This window comes from Phaethon aethereus (genome assembly GCF_964289735.1).
Source record: "Phaethon aethereus genome assembly, chromosome: 1".
Taxonomy (NCBI): Eukaryota; Metazoa; Chordata; class Aves; order Phaethontiformes; family Phaethontidae; genus Phaethon; species Phaethon aethereus.
In genome coordinates this window covers 90,649,768-90,661,209 of record NC_138575.1, presented here as the reverse complement: position 1 = coordinate 90,661,209, position 11,442 = coordinate 90,649,768, and the positions used below count along the sequence as shown (strand labels likewise).

Sequence of the window (11,442 nt, the reverse complement as noted above, 5' to 3'; positions counted from 1 at the left end):
AGCACCAAAAAAAGAGAGTTCAGGCTCTCCTTCTTGCCTGCACCTGTCCCCAATCCCAATTCCTTCATTTTCTTATTCCAAATGAATCAACTCAAACAACCGAGCTTTCACCAGAAGTCAGTAATTTCGTTGAGAAGTGGTGCTTGTCATAAATGAGAAATGCTAGCCCCTGGAAAAAGAATTTCTGGTCTTACTACAGTGGATGCTCGGTGAGGTGCATGACATCAAATCTCCATATCATGCTCTCCATTGCAAGCCTATTACCAAAGCCATCACACAGCCCATTTTCCCCTGCCCTTTCCCCTGCCCTGTGCCTTGAGATCACCCTAAATCTTTCAAATGGTGTTATCTCCCTCTCCAAATCCTCAAACACCAGTAGTTTCATCTCTGACTTTAATGTGAATCATTAAATCAAAGGGAACACAGATTCTGCGAGCAGGCTAGTATCGCATGCAGCGATATCGGTGTACCTTGGTATTGGAGCTGCCAACACACCTCAGAGAGGCAGGACTAGAAAACAAACTGGGGAAGCACACTGGGGCAGGCAGCTCTGGTGAACTGGGGTGGGAGGTGCTGGAGTGTCACACTGCAGTCTCATTTGTGCGCTTCACGTGCTCCTGAGTGTACAGTCTGCAGGCAGATGTCCCAGTGCTTGCTAAAGAGTGTCTCTCTGGTCAGAAACCTGTGTGAGCATACGTTCCTTTGGAGGGGCTTCAGGATCAAAACAGCCTGTTGTTCCCTAGAGTTCGGGGGTCTGAGTGGGAGCCAGGGGAGCTCGTCCTTTGCACAGAGGGTGGGGGTAACTCCGGAGGAGGTTTCCAGAGGCTGCAGAAGGAAGGTAGTGGAGGGGGGAGGAAAACAAGAGAGGGGAGAAAAGAGGGTGGGGGAGAGAGAGAGCATCATTATTATCACAAGAATAATTCTTACATCCAAACTTTTCTAAGATACAAACTTCATGGAGCCCATTGTTACCCGTCCCTCTCCCCTCCCCTCCTAAATTAACATGCAAAACTATGCACTTCTTCAACATGTGATAAAACAGATAAATGGGGTCACCCACCCATCCTGAGACAGCAAAAACAAGCCCCTCCAAAGCACCTTCTGTGACATCAGTGAAACACAGCCCACAGCTCCTTTGATTTTGCTCTCAAAGCAGGTGTAAAACAATTCCTACTAACTTAGATACTAAGCTACAGGCCATCAAGCATCCATCCATCTACGTCACCCACCAAATAGAAGCCAGCCCCAAGATGTAACAAAACTAAGTAGCAGCAGCTGCACATCTTGCAACCACTTGATAGCAATGAACTAGAGCAAATATGGTAAGAAAAGGGGAAAAAGGAGGTGGCTTTTGGTTGTTTGAATTTTCATGCAAGGAATAAAGCTTAGTTTGCTATGGAATATTGAGCTATACAGCAGTACACTGTTAAAGCAAGTTTTGAACAGAACCTTTGAATCTGCCTCTTTTAAACAGGCAGCCTGTAAGTTACTGAAATATCTCTTCTCCTTAGAGAAAGAATGCACTCATCAGTAGGATATCATACTCTGTCTTGCTTGTAAGCAGATTAGAAACTCTTTCAAGGAACTAGATGATAAGAATAATAGGCCAATATGTGTCCCAGGAATATTTTGTTCTGCATGATCGTCGCAGCACTTTGGGCATTCAAAAATTGCCTCCTGCACTGTGGCATAGTAAGGTGGCCATTGCAGTGACAGAAAATGAAAAGGATCATGATCCACAGAAGCATTTCAGCATGGGGAGTTTAGAGAGCTGGAAGGTGATCATCCAGGCTGGAAGCTGCTGTGGAAGGAGATGAGAGCCCAGACCAGGGGAAAGCCCCAGGTGAGCTCTGACCTCTGGGACTGCAGCTATCGCTTACTTCGAACAATGACACTGCAGGGAATATCCCTGTTTACTATGGATGTTTTCACCACTTCTAAAGGAAAGGTTCTGAAAGTGCTTTCCCTGGGCCATGGCAGACCTGCTCAGATCATCTGCTGAGCTGTGACAAGTGCCTGTCCAGAAGGGAAAACTGCAACCCCTCTGTATCACTAGTTTTTGTGGTTAGGCACTCAAGTCGCTGTTGAATACTGTCTGGGTGTGACAATTGCTGTTGTGCTGCTGGGACCTGATGTGATTAGGATACCCAAGTGGTGAGCAGAGTAACAAGGAAGTGCTCGTTCCACTGCTATGGACACACTAAACAGAGTTTTTCCTTGTCCAAGTACCTTAGAAATTAAAATACCACACTGGCTATTGTCTCCAGACTGACAGACAAGGAAGATCATCCTCCTCTCCCACCCCAAATACCAGCCTCTGAAATATTTGGGCTTTTATGGCAGGTCTCTACTGCAAGTATCAACACACTTTGATACTGCCTCATTGACAAGATCTAGAAAGACAAAAGCTTCCAGCTTCCAACATGTTTTAAAAGGACTGTGTGAAAGAAAGAATAGCTTTGTGCTGTGTAACACAAGCTTTCCCCAACACACTTATACACACACACCCCTCTTGTGTGTACGTTCACAGTATTGACTCATTACCAAAACAGGCGGAAACAATTAAAAAAAAAGCTACAGTGTTCCTTGCCTCCTTCCTTGTATAGTTGCATTTGAAATTCTGATTTTATTGAGCTTGATCAACCAGGAGAATTCTGCCAACAACATGAGAATGGATACCCTTCTGCTGAGAAGACAACGTCCAAGCAAAGCATAGACAGTGACTTCAACACGCTTACAACACTAACTGCATTTATTTTTAACTGCATCTATTCAGCAGACATGCCTGACAGTTAGGAGGATGATTATCTCATAAGTGATTCAGTGTTCCTGCCTCTCCAAGTAAGGACTGAAAAAGCTGCAAATTCATATCTACAGCAGTCTACCAGCAAAACCAGGGACTTTGCATTCCTAGGACTTTTAAGCTAGAAAACAGATGAGGATTTTTTTTCTTTTTCTCTCTCTGCCTCTTTTTTTATTTAAAAAAAAAAAAAGACTAAGCAAAACTCTTGCTAACTTTTTATCTGATTCAAGCAAAACCAAATACACTTATTCCTTCCCTGGCCAGTTTCTTCATATCCCAGATTTTAAGTTTGGAGGCATGGAAGCAATACAGGAACAGGCACGTGACTCAATTCAAAGCAGAACTGTACAAAATGGGAAGATCTTCCAGTTCTACTGTTTTCAAAAACTAAGAATGGCAACTGGATGAAACAGTGGAAAAGGTCTCTTCCACCAGAGGCCTACTGCAAATAGCAAGTGCTGTCTCACCCAGACAGCTTTTACACGAAGAGCATCTAGGAGGGACGGTTCCCTTGCCATCACAGTGGTGAGGCTTGTGCACAAGCACGGTAGGGTAGGAAAGATTACGGAAGACTTGCCAGGACTCATGCCAGGAGTCAGTGTGTCCTGCTTCATGCTCCCTGCCAGTAAGTCCACAACCTGAGCATTTGCAGCCCAACAGTAGTCCCAAACAGGCACAGGGAAGACCAGGGTGCAATAGTGCAAAGAGTTCAAAGATGCTTGCTTGAAGACGGTGTCCCCAGCTAAAACCCAGCTCTGCAACTTCCTTCCTGCCATGCAGACTCAGCTGGGACACACGTAATGGTTGCTTCTAGGACAGAAATCCCACTCCTAGGCTTGGTGTCTGGCAGCTGGATGCCAGAAAGCAGCTATTATGGGGAGGCAGCAGGAATGCACATTTCGGGGTCCGCAGCTGGCGTGCAACAGCTGGGGTGCAGCGGCTAGCTCAAGTATCTCTGTGGAATTTCTCTCCTGGCCGCTTGGATCTGAATTTCAAGCACGAGCCACCCTCCTGTTTATTTCTGTTTGCCTGTGTTGCTTCTCTGCCCCAATATCCACTGGGCCCAGGAATTTTTCCCTTGCAGAGTAAGGAGTTGGCATTTTGGAAGACAGCATCTCATTCCCACTCACCGGAAAGCAGAGTTTGGGGTGTGTTAAAACAATGTTTAGCCTGTCAGTCCACCTAGGGTGATTGGAGGCAAGAGCTGCACCACACAGGGCAGTCTTTTCAGTACCTTACTAATCTGGCTGAGCCGAAGGTCAGCAGAAGCAAGGATAGAGTGAGTGCTGAGATGAGCTGTGGTGGGCGGGGGGAGGAAAGACTCTGAGCTTTCTCCCCCTGCCCAGGATGAGCACTTGCAGGGCGTACAGCAACTCCCGGCTCTCAATCCACTGTAAACCCTGCGGCTGTTTCTACCTCTGTCAGCCTCTCCTGGGTTGTCCGCGTGCTCACCTGCAGACATCTTCCTCAGCAAAATACTGGAGTATCTCCAGGCACAGCTCCATCTCATGGCGAGCCAGGCTGAGCCCTGTGGTGTCTCTGCGGGCACTTGTGTACCACCCACCAGCCTTGACACCGTTTCAGTTTCTCTGCCTCCCCTGAGGGCTGGAGAGAGGACAGGGCAGGGAAGAGCTCACTACGGCTGGATTATCGGCCCTTCCACTCCACAGTGTGGCTGGTGCCTGCAGTCGAGCCTTTTCCCTGCTGCTTTTCCTTAAGAAAATCACACAGCTGGAGCACACCTCCCGGGATTCCTTGGGGCAGCAGGCAAAAAAACGCTGCGGAGGAGCGAACCCACGGCAAACGAGGGTGAGAGGCTGAGGGCTGCCACTCTGCCCGGGTAGTTGCATTGCGGGAAGGACTTGCTTCCACACGCGGGTACTTACGCGGGGGTCCCACACAGGGTGAGGCGTGCCCATGCCAGGAGTGCCCTCACTTCATATACTCCCCTTCGCTCACATAGTCCATAAAAGACCCCGGCAACTCAGCAAAATCTTCCAAGACAAGACTGGTGGAGTCCTCACCCAGCAGGTCACTGTCGGGCCGGGATGCCCGGGGGCGCGGAGCAGGCGGCAGTGGCTGCGGAGGGGCCTCGGAGGTTCCAGCCTGGCCAGAGGCGGGCAGTGGCTCCTCGCAGTCCTCCGGCTCCCCCTCGGAGGAGGCTGGCCCGAGGACGTGGTAGAGGCTGGGCAAGCGGATGTCGAAGCGAAGGCCGAACTTGGCGAAGAGCTTCTCATTGAGGGAGTAGAGCTTCTCCGAGATGTCATAGCCCAGGTGGGAGGAGAAGAGCCGGGCAATGTAGCGGTCCTTTCTTAGGAGGAGGTACAGCTTCTTCCTTGGCCAGGTGACGAAGCTGCAGTCGGTCTCAGCTGTCAGTGTGACCTGTGGGGCAGGGAGGGAGCAGAGTAAGCCCCACCACCTGGGCAGTGGTCAGCCAGCTTGGAGCTGCGTGCTTCTCTCCAGTGAAGGCCCCCAGCCCCTTTGATACCTGCTCTCCTTGGGAACAGCGGGTCTGGAGAACCAGATCATCCAAGCTGAGTGACCGGATAAATCCTTGCCCGCCCCTGTTTCCTCTCCCCAAAGAGCTGGAGACCTGGTTTTCCTATGCAATTAGTGACATGGCCTTGCTTAACCTAACCACATGGCCGGCTACATTTCACCCGCTCGCTTTCAGATGATGCTCCCTGTTGAAACCCGATTGATGTAGCTGACATGAGCAGGGCAGCACAGATGGCCTTATCCCTTTATGTAGAAATGCTACAGAGGGAGGAGGGTTCTGTGCACCCAGCCGGTCCAAGTCAGCAGCAGGTAGCCCTGCGGCAGGCTGCTGGCCCGTCCTGCTCCTGGGTCACACAACCCCTGCTCCGAGAAGGCCCTTGGGTGCAGGAGGGGCCACCTGGAAGGCATGCCTGGTCATCCTGTGCCAGCGGGACATCTTGTCTCACCAGCTCTGCTGGGTGCTGTAGGGCTGAATGGCCTCAAAGGACATGTGGCACAACTCAGCGAGAGAGGAAATAAAAGATTTAGTGTGGTTGTGTGTAGGGAGGGAACTCACTCGAGGTTTTATTGGCCCGATTTTAGAGAATATTTCATTTTGCTTTGGGTTTTGCCAATGGGAGTAGAGCCATTTTTCCCCCTAGCTGTAAGACCACTCTAATAATAATAAAAAACATAATACAATACATGAGTGTATATTGTAATATATAAATATAATAATAATAAAAAAAGATATGAAACATAGGAAGGGTCAAGCCACCTTGGGCCAAAGAACATCCAAGTGTAATGGAGATACTGGCATGCGAATAAGTGCCAGAGCCAAAATATCCCGGGGCCTCCCTTTCACTCTACAGCCAGGGGTCTCCTTGGCCAGCCACCATGGCAAGGGACCACTGGGAAGCTGAACACGGCTTGGCTGCATGTGTGTGTCCTTGGGTTTGATATTTAACGCTGCTGCCATGCAAGCAGCTGCCTTACGAAAGAAATATAGGAGATAAAACCTGAGAACTTTGCCAGGCCAAGGTGAGCAAGAGGAAGGGTCACATGGAAATTGAAATGACCATAATCTCATTTTCCTAACCAACTTCTGGCAGGTGGTCAAAAACCTCCATTTCTTGTGAGGGATTAAGTGAGATGTAATAAGAAAACCTGCCTCCTAACCAGGGCAGCAGGACAGATTTTACTGATGAATCGCCCAACACAAGTGCCCTGGCATCAGCAGAGCCCATAATTCAGCCCTCTGGTGGAAGGTGCCAGCCCTGAAACACAACTCCTTCAGGCACTGGGATCCAGCAGTTTCAAGCATAGAAGACACAGCCGAAGCAGAAGCACAAGGAAACCTTGTAGACTGAGTTGCTCAATCCAGAGAGCTGTGGGGAAAACTTAGGCAAGAAAAACCTTCCTTGCCCTCCTGCAGTGAAGTCCAGGAGATGAACATGCACTTTTTTAACCAAATGACTGTGATGCTGGGAATAAGGTTGAGATATGCCACAGAGTTTTAACTATTCAAGTAAGAGGGACTGGTGAGTTAAACAGCTGCCAAAAGCAGCACATCACCATGGCTAAGCATGGCCATCAGGAGTAATGCCTGGCCAGGAATATGGACTGGTCAAGTCTCACCTGCTGAATGCTGGTCTTGCATGGGCTGCTACTTTTTCATGCTCCCCAGTAAGCACATGTGGGTTTTAGGCATTTCCAAGCACATGGCTGCAGCCTTTCCCCACCTAGGACTCTACCTCCCCATCCCCGTGCCAGGCGCAGACGACGTCCCGGAACAGCCCCGTCTCACAGAGCCGGAGAGGGGCCAAGAGTGTGGTGCTGGCAAGGCTAGTGCAGCCTGGCACCAGCTTGCTCCGGAGCTGTCTCACGCACCACAGACACAGACACTCAGGCGGTCTGGGAACATTCAGTTCCACAGAAATTAGCTCAGAAAATGCTGAAGATGTTTTTGCAGGTTGCAGGCCATCAAGACGCCCACCGGGAGCACCGGGCAGCCATCATTCTCTCTGCTCGACTCTTACAGAAACACAGCCTGGGAACTAGCAGCTGTCTGCTGCCAGATTGAAGCCCTGTGCGAAATGTGAGATACCCCTAGCACAGCCACGCTGCTGTTGCCCTCTCTACCCCATTATCTTGGCCCAACATGCCTATTTCTGCTCACGAGCTGTAAGCCCTGTGCCAGAGTCGCACAGTCAGCCATCTCCTGCAACTGCTCCTCTTGCAAGACTGTAATCACTGGCAATGGCATAGCTTTCAGGAGCGACTGCCATTACCCTTTTATACATGGGCCGAATTCAGATTTGAGGAAAGCGGATTCGGAGAGCTGCCCTGGTTTAACCAAGTCTGAACGTGGCTGCCCTCATGAGAAAGCATCATCATTCCCTCATGACTGTCCCACGCTCCCAAGGGATTAGCAAAATCCCTCCTCATGTCCTACCTGACACATTCTAGATTGACATCCTGACAGGGATCAGCCCGTCCTGGGATGTGAGTTAAAGGCAGACAGATGTGGGCTTAAGTAATCTCCTCCAGAAGGAAAGCCAAGCAAATACTGTGGTGTTGACAGTGAGAGTAAAATCCTTTCAGTTGCTGCAAATAAGAATTGGTCTGGCTTCTCAGCAAGGGATTCTTTTCCTCAGAAAGAACCATATTCGGGTGTGAATCATCCTTTCTGCTTCCCCACCCCTAACACATCACCATCAGAAACTTCTGTGAGGAACGGGATATTTATGGATTTACATCACTGCCGCATATTACCATGACTGCCATCCTGATGCTGGAACGATGCACCCTGCTCGCAGCGTGCAGGGCAAATGCACCAATACAGGTATTAGGGAGTGTGGTAATGGAGGTGAATCAGCAATCTGATTCCTCATCTCTGTGCTAAACGGGAAGGGGCAACATTCTCCACCCTCCCTGCTGTGAAGCTGACTGTAGGAGCACACACTGAGGTCTTTGGAGGAAGGCAGGAAAAAAGACAACACAGCTGATTGCACCGTCTTGTGTTGGTTAAACCATGAGGAAGGGGAGGAAAATATTCCCAGTTAGCTTTGAAAGGCATAATGAGTCCCCTCTGTCCCCTTCTCAGGCACGCAATGAAGCGCCAAGGAGCGAGGCTGGGCTGCTGCGGGGCTGCGCGGCATTACCTGGAAAGTTCCTTCCTCAGAGGGTCGCAGTGACTCCCATTCTGGAGAGTCCAGGAACTGGTAAGGAAAGACGTAGTGAAGGAATTGTCCGTCCTGGCTCACTCGGACCCTGCAGAGAGGACAGGTGGGGTGCACAGGCTTAGGCCACAAAATAGATGTCACACGAACCTCATCAGCTCACACACGTGCAGGCAGCCAGTCCCACCAGAGAGGAAAGGACTTCTCCCCATCTCATGTGTGTCTCATACCCTCTCCGGGACAGCTGCAAATGCTCCAGTCTACGGGGCTGTCCCTCTTTTCTCTGTAGGAAACGGTATTTGCTGCCACTTCACCATATCCCATCTGTTTTCTGTTTCTTGCTACAAAGCCAGCCCTCACAGGTACAATGCTTGACCCTAAACCAGGACTTCTCAGCCTGCAAGACTGCTGCCTGTAGGGGTCAGGGATAGCAAGGCAGTTTTTCTGTTTCAGGTATATCCTGCATTTCCAAGCACCCTTTATCTTGCTATTGTGCAGTTTAAGAGGGGGCACCGTGATAGCAGCAACGCTCTCTTGGGACAGCAAAGACCTCACAAGGCAATAGAGTTGGTACCAGGAAATGCAAATCCAATCCCATCTCCACAGAGCATCCTATACCATCCGAGATGCACACTTACCACTGCAAAAGAGAGCAGAACAACTACCCCACCAGCACTGGCTTACTGTTCGTTGCGGCACTGTCATGCCCAGAGTAGCATCAGATTATCCCGTGCAGGGCAAGACAGCACAGACTCTTCCCCACTAACATTATTTGCGGATATGGTAAACTTCAGAGCAAGCTGCTCAGCACAGACATTCAGTACGGGGAAAGACACCTAACGGAAATACACATACCCAATTTCCTCCCAGTGCTTTGCCATTCAGCACTGGCCAGTGGTCCCAAGATGCTCCAAAAAAAGGAAGGAGAACCCGTCTTCTTTGCACACTCCCTCACCCCCACCAGAGGGGATGGACCACCGCAGTAAAACACAAGCCCCTGGTGATGCTGGGTTTGTCTCCCCAATGGAAAATCCTTGTGAGACACACCTCCTACAACTCAGCACAGATCTCCTTCCTTTCCCACTCTCACTTGACATTAGTGCCAAGTACCTGGCAGGAGCTGGGAAGCCAATATCATAAGTATTTGCCTTGCATTTGGATTTTGCAAAGAGATGTGTTCATAGGGGCATGCCACAGGATCTCAGGTGAACAAATGCCAATACTTCACCAGCACAGTTCATTCCAGTAAATGAATAGCAAATGTGCATGGCTTGCCAGGCAATCACCTGCAACTATCCCGAAGTCCCTGAGCTCCTCCTTGGTTGTCCAGAAGAAGGAACATCATGAATGGAAAGAAAGGCCTGATGAGGTGGGATCCACCACAGGAGAGATCTCTCTCTTTTGATGAAATGACGCTCAAAGTGAAAAATTTCTGTGCCCTGAAGGTTGAGGTGTTGGGAACAGGGATGGAACCTCTCCCTGAGCACTGCTGGCCAAGGACAGCAGGTGAACTGAGTACTCAGCGCACTCAGTGCACAGCCATTCACATCATGGAGGTATGTCTGGTACCCCCAGCGACCACAGGTCCAGACACACTGCCTTCCAGCCTTGAGAAATGCTCTCCCATGGTCAGTCTGCTCCCATCAGAAATAAGATCACTTGAAAATGACAGAGAAAGAGGTAAGGATTCCCCAACAGTATCACAGGCAAGGCTGAGCTGGCCACTTCACTGCACATAGCTTGATTCTGCAAACGATTCTCTGAAATATTCTAATTTAGAAAAACAAAAGAAAACAAAAACAACCCCCAAAAGCAAATTACCCCCAACAAGCAGATGCATATCTCAAAGCCCTTCCAGAGGACGGAAACGATCATCACCCCAGTTTCTAGAAAGGGGGAGAATACAGCAACAAGTCACCATGCTTTGCTGTCAGACTTTGTTCTGAAACAGGAGAGCCTTTACCTGCCAGACAAGAGCAACGAGAGGCGGTCAATGGGTGTCTTGCCCTCCACCGCGTAATTCTGGTCTCTGACTAGCGACTGGACTTGCTCTTCACAGCACTTCACGATTTCTTTGTAGACTTCCAGGGGCACCTGCAAGGGCAGGTACATGGTCTTGTAGAGGAGGTCAAACTCTTCCGGGATGGTGTCTCTGCGGAGCCGGTAAGCCAGGTGAGCCAGCTGAAGCAAGCAGGCGAGGACGAGCAGCATGTTCCAGACAAAGATATCCAGCCCGCAGGCACTCAGCCAGCCCCACAGAGCATAGCAAAAGTAGCCTGGGGCCAGGAGGCCAAAGATATAGAGGGACCCAAAGATGCCACTTCCCCCCATGTATCCCAGGAGGATGATGCAGCTGGCCAGCTGGTAGGCTGCTCCCTCCATAATCTCCTTCCAGGCATCGCACACCGGAGGCTGGAGAACAGCCTGGTCCCAAGAGAGGCTGCTTGCGCTCATCCTTCCCCACTCCCCACCCTCCCCGGCCGTCCTGCGCTCAAAACGAGTTGTCATACACAAAGGGTGCCGCAGAGGTCTGAAACCAGAGCTGCTGTGTAGCTGTTCCTCCTCCTCCTCTTGAGCACCGGCCGGTCCCACAGCAGTGTGCTTCAGAGCGACATGTTAAAGTGCCACTGAACGTTTTTGCGCCTGAAAAAATCCCCAAAGGGCTTGTTTCGCCTCTTTGTGGCTCACAAACTGGTGTCCGGCTCCCTCCTTAGCCACACCAGTTGGAAAAGGAGCTGGCAAATATAAGGAAGAGCTCAGTCAAAGAAAGAATAGAGGCCATTAGCTGGAAAACTTGCAGACAGGACAGAGATCTCGTTGCACTGCCTCTCTCGCCAGCCCTCCAGCACTGGAAATAGCGACCGTGAGAGAGCAGCGGAGGGAGCTGGTGTTGAATGTGGAATGTGTATCACTTGGCAGGGGAAGGGAGAGACCCCAAATGGATAACCATGTTTGGAATTGAAATCCAAGGAGCAAAAG

At 50.2% G+C, this 11,442-nt stretch overlaps 1 protein-coding gene across 2 annotated transcripts; it reads right to left on the bottom strand.

Annotated features, from left to right (window-relative positions):
* Positions 1 to 739: 739 nt before the first annotated feature.
* Positions 740 to 10,932, bottom strand: POPDC2 (popeye domain cAMP effector 2; the record flags this gene model as incomplete). Of its 2 annotated transcripts, XM_082004683.1 has the most annotated exons (4): positions 740 to 825; positions 4,828 to 5,185; positions 8,446 to 8,554; positions 10,427 to 10,917. In XM_082004683.1, 4 exons carry the CDS (start codon positions 10,915 to 10,917, stop codon positions 740 to 742), a joined length of 1,044 nt encoding a protein of 347 aa, XP_081860809.1. The 2 variants fall into 2 exon arrangements, with proteins under 2 accessions (XP_081860809.1, XP_081860808.1); XM_082004682.1 differs by lacking the exon at positions 740 to 825 and having other exon boundaries at positions 4,736 to 5,185; positions 10,427 to 10,932.
* Positions 10,933 to 11,442: the final 510 nt, after the last annotated feature.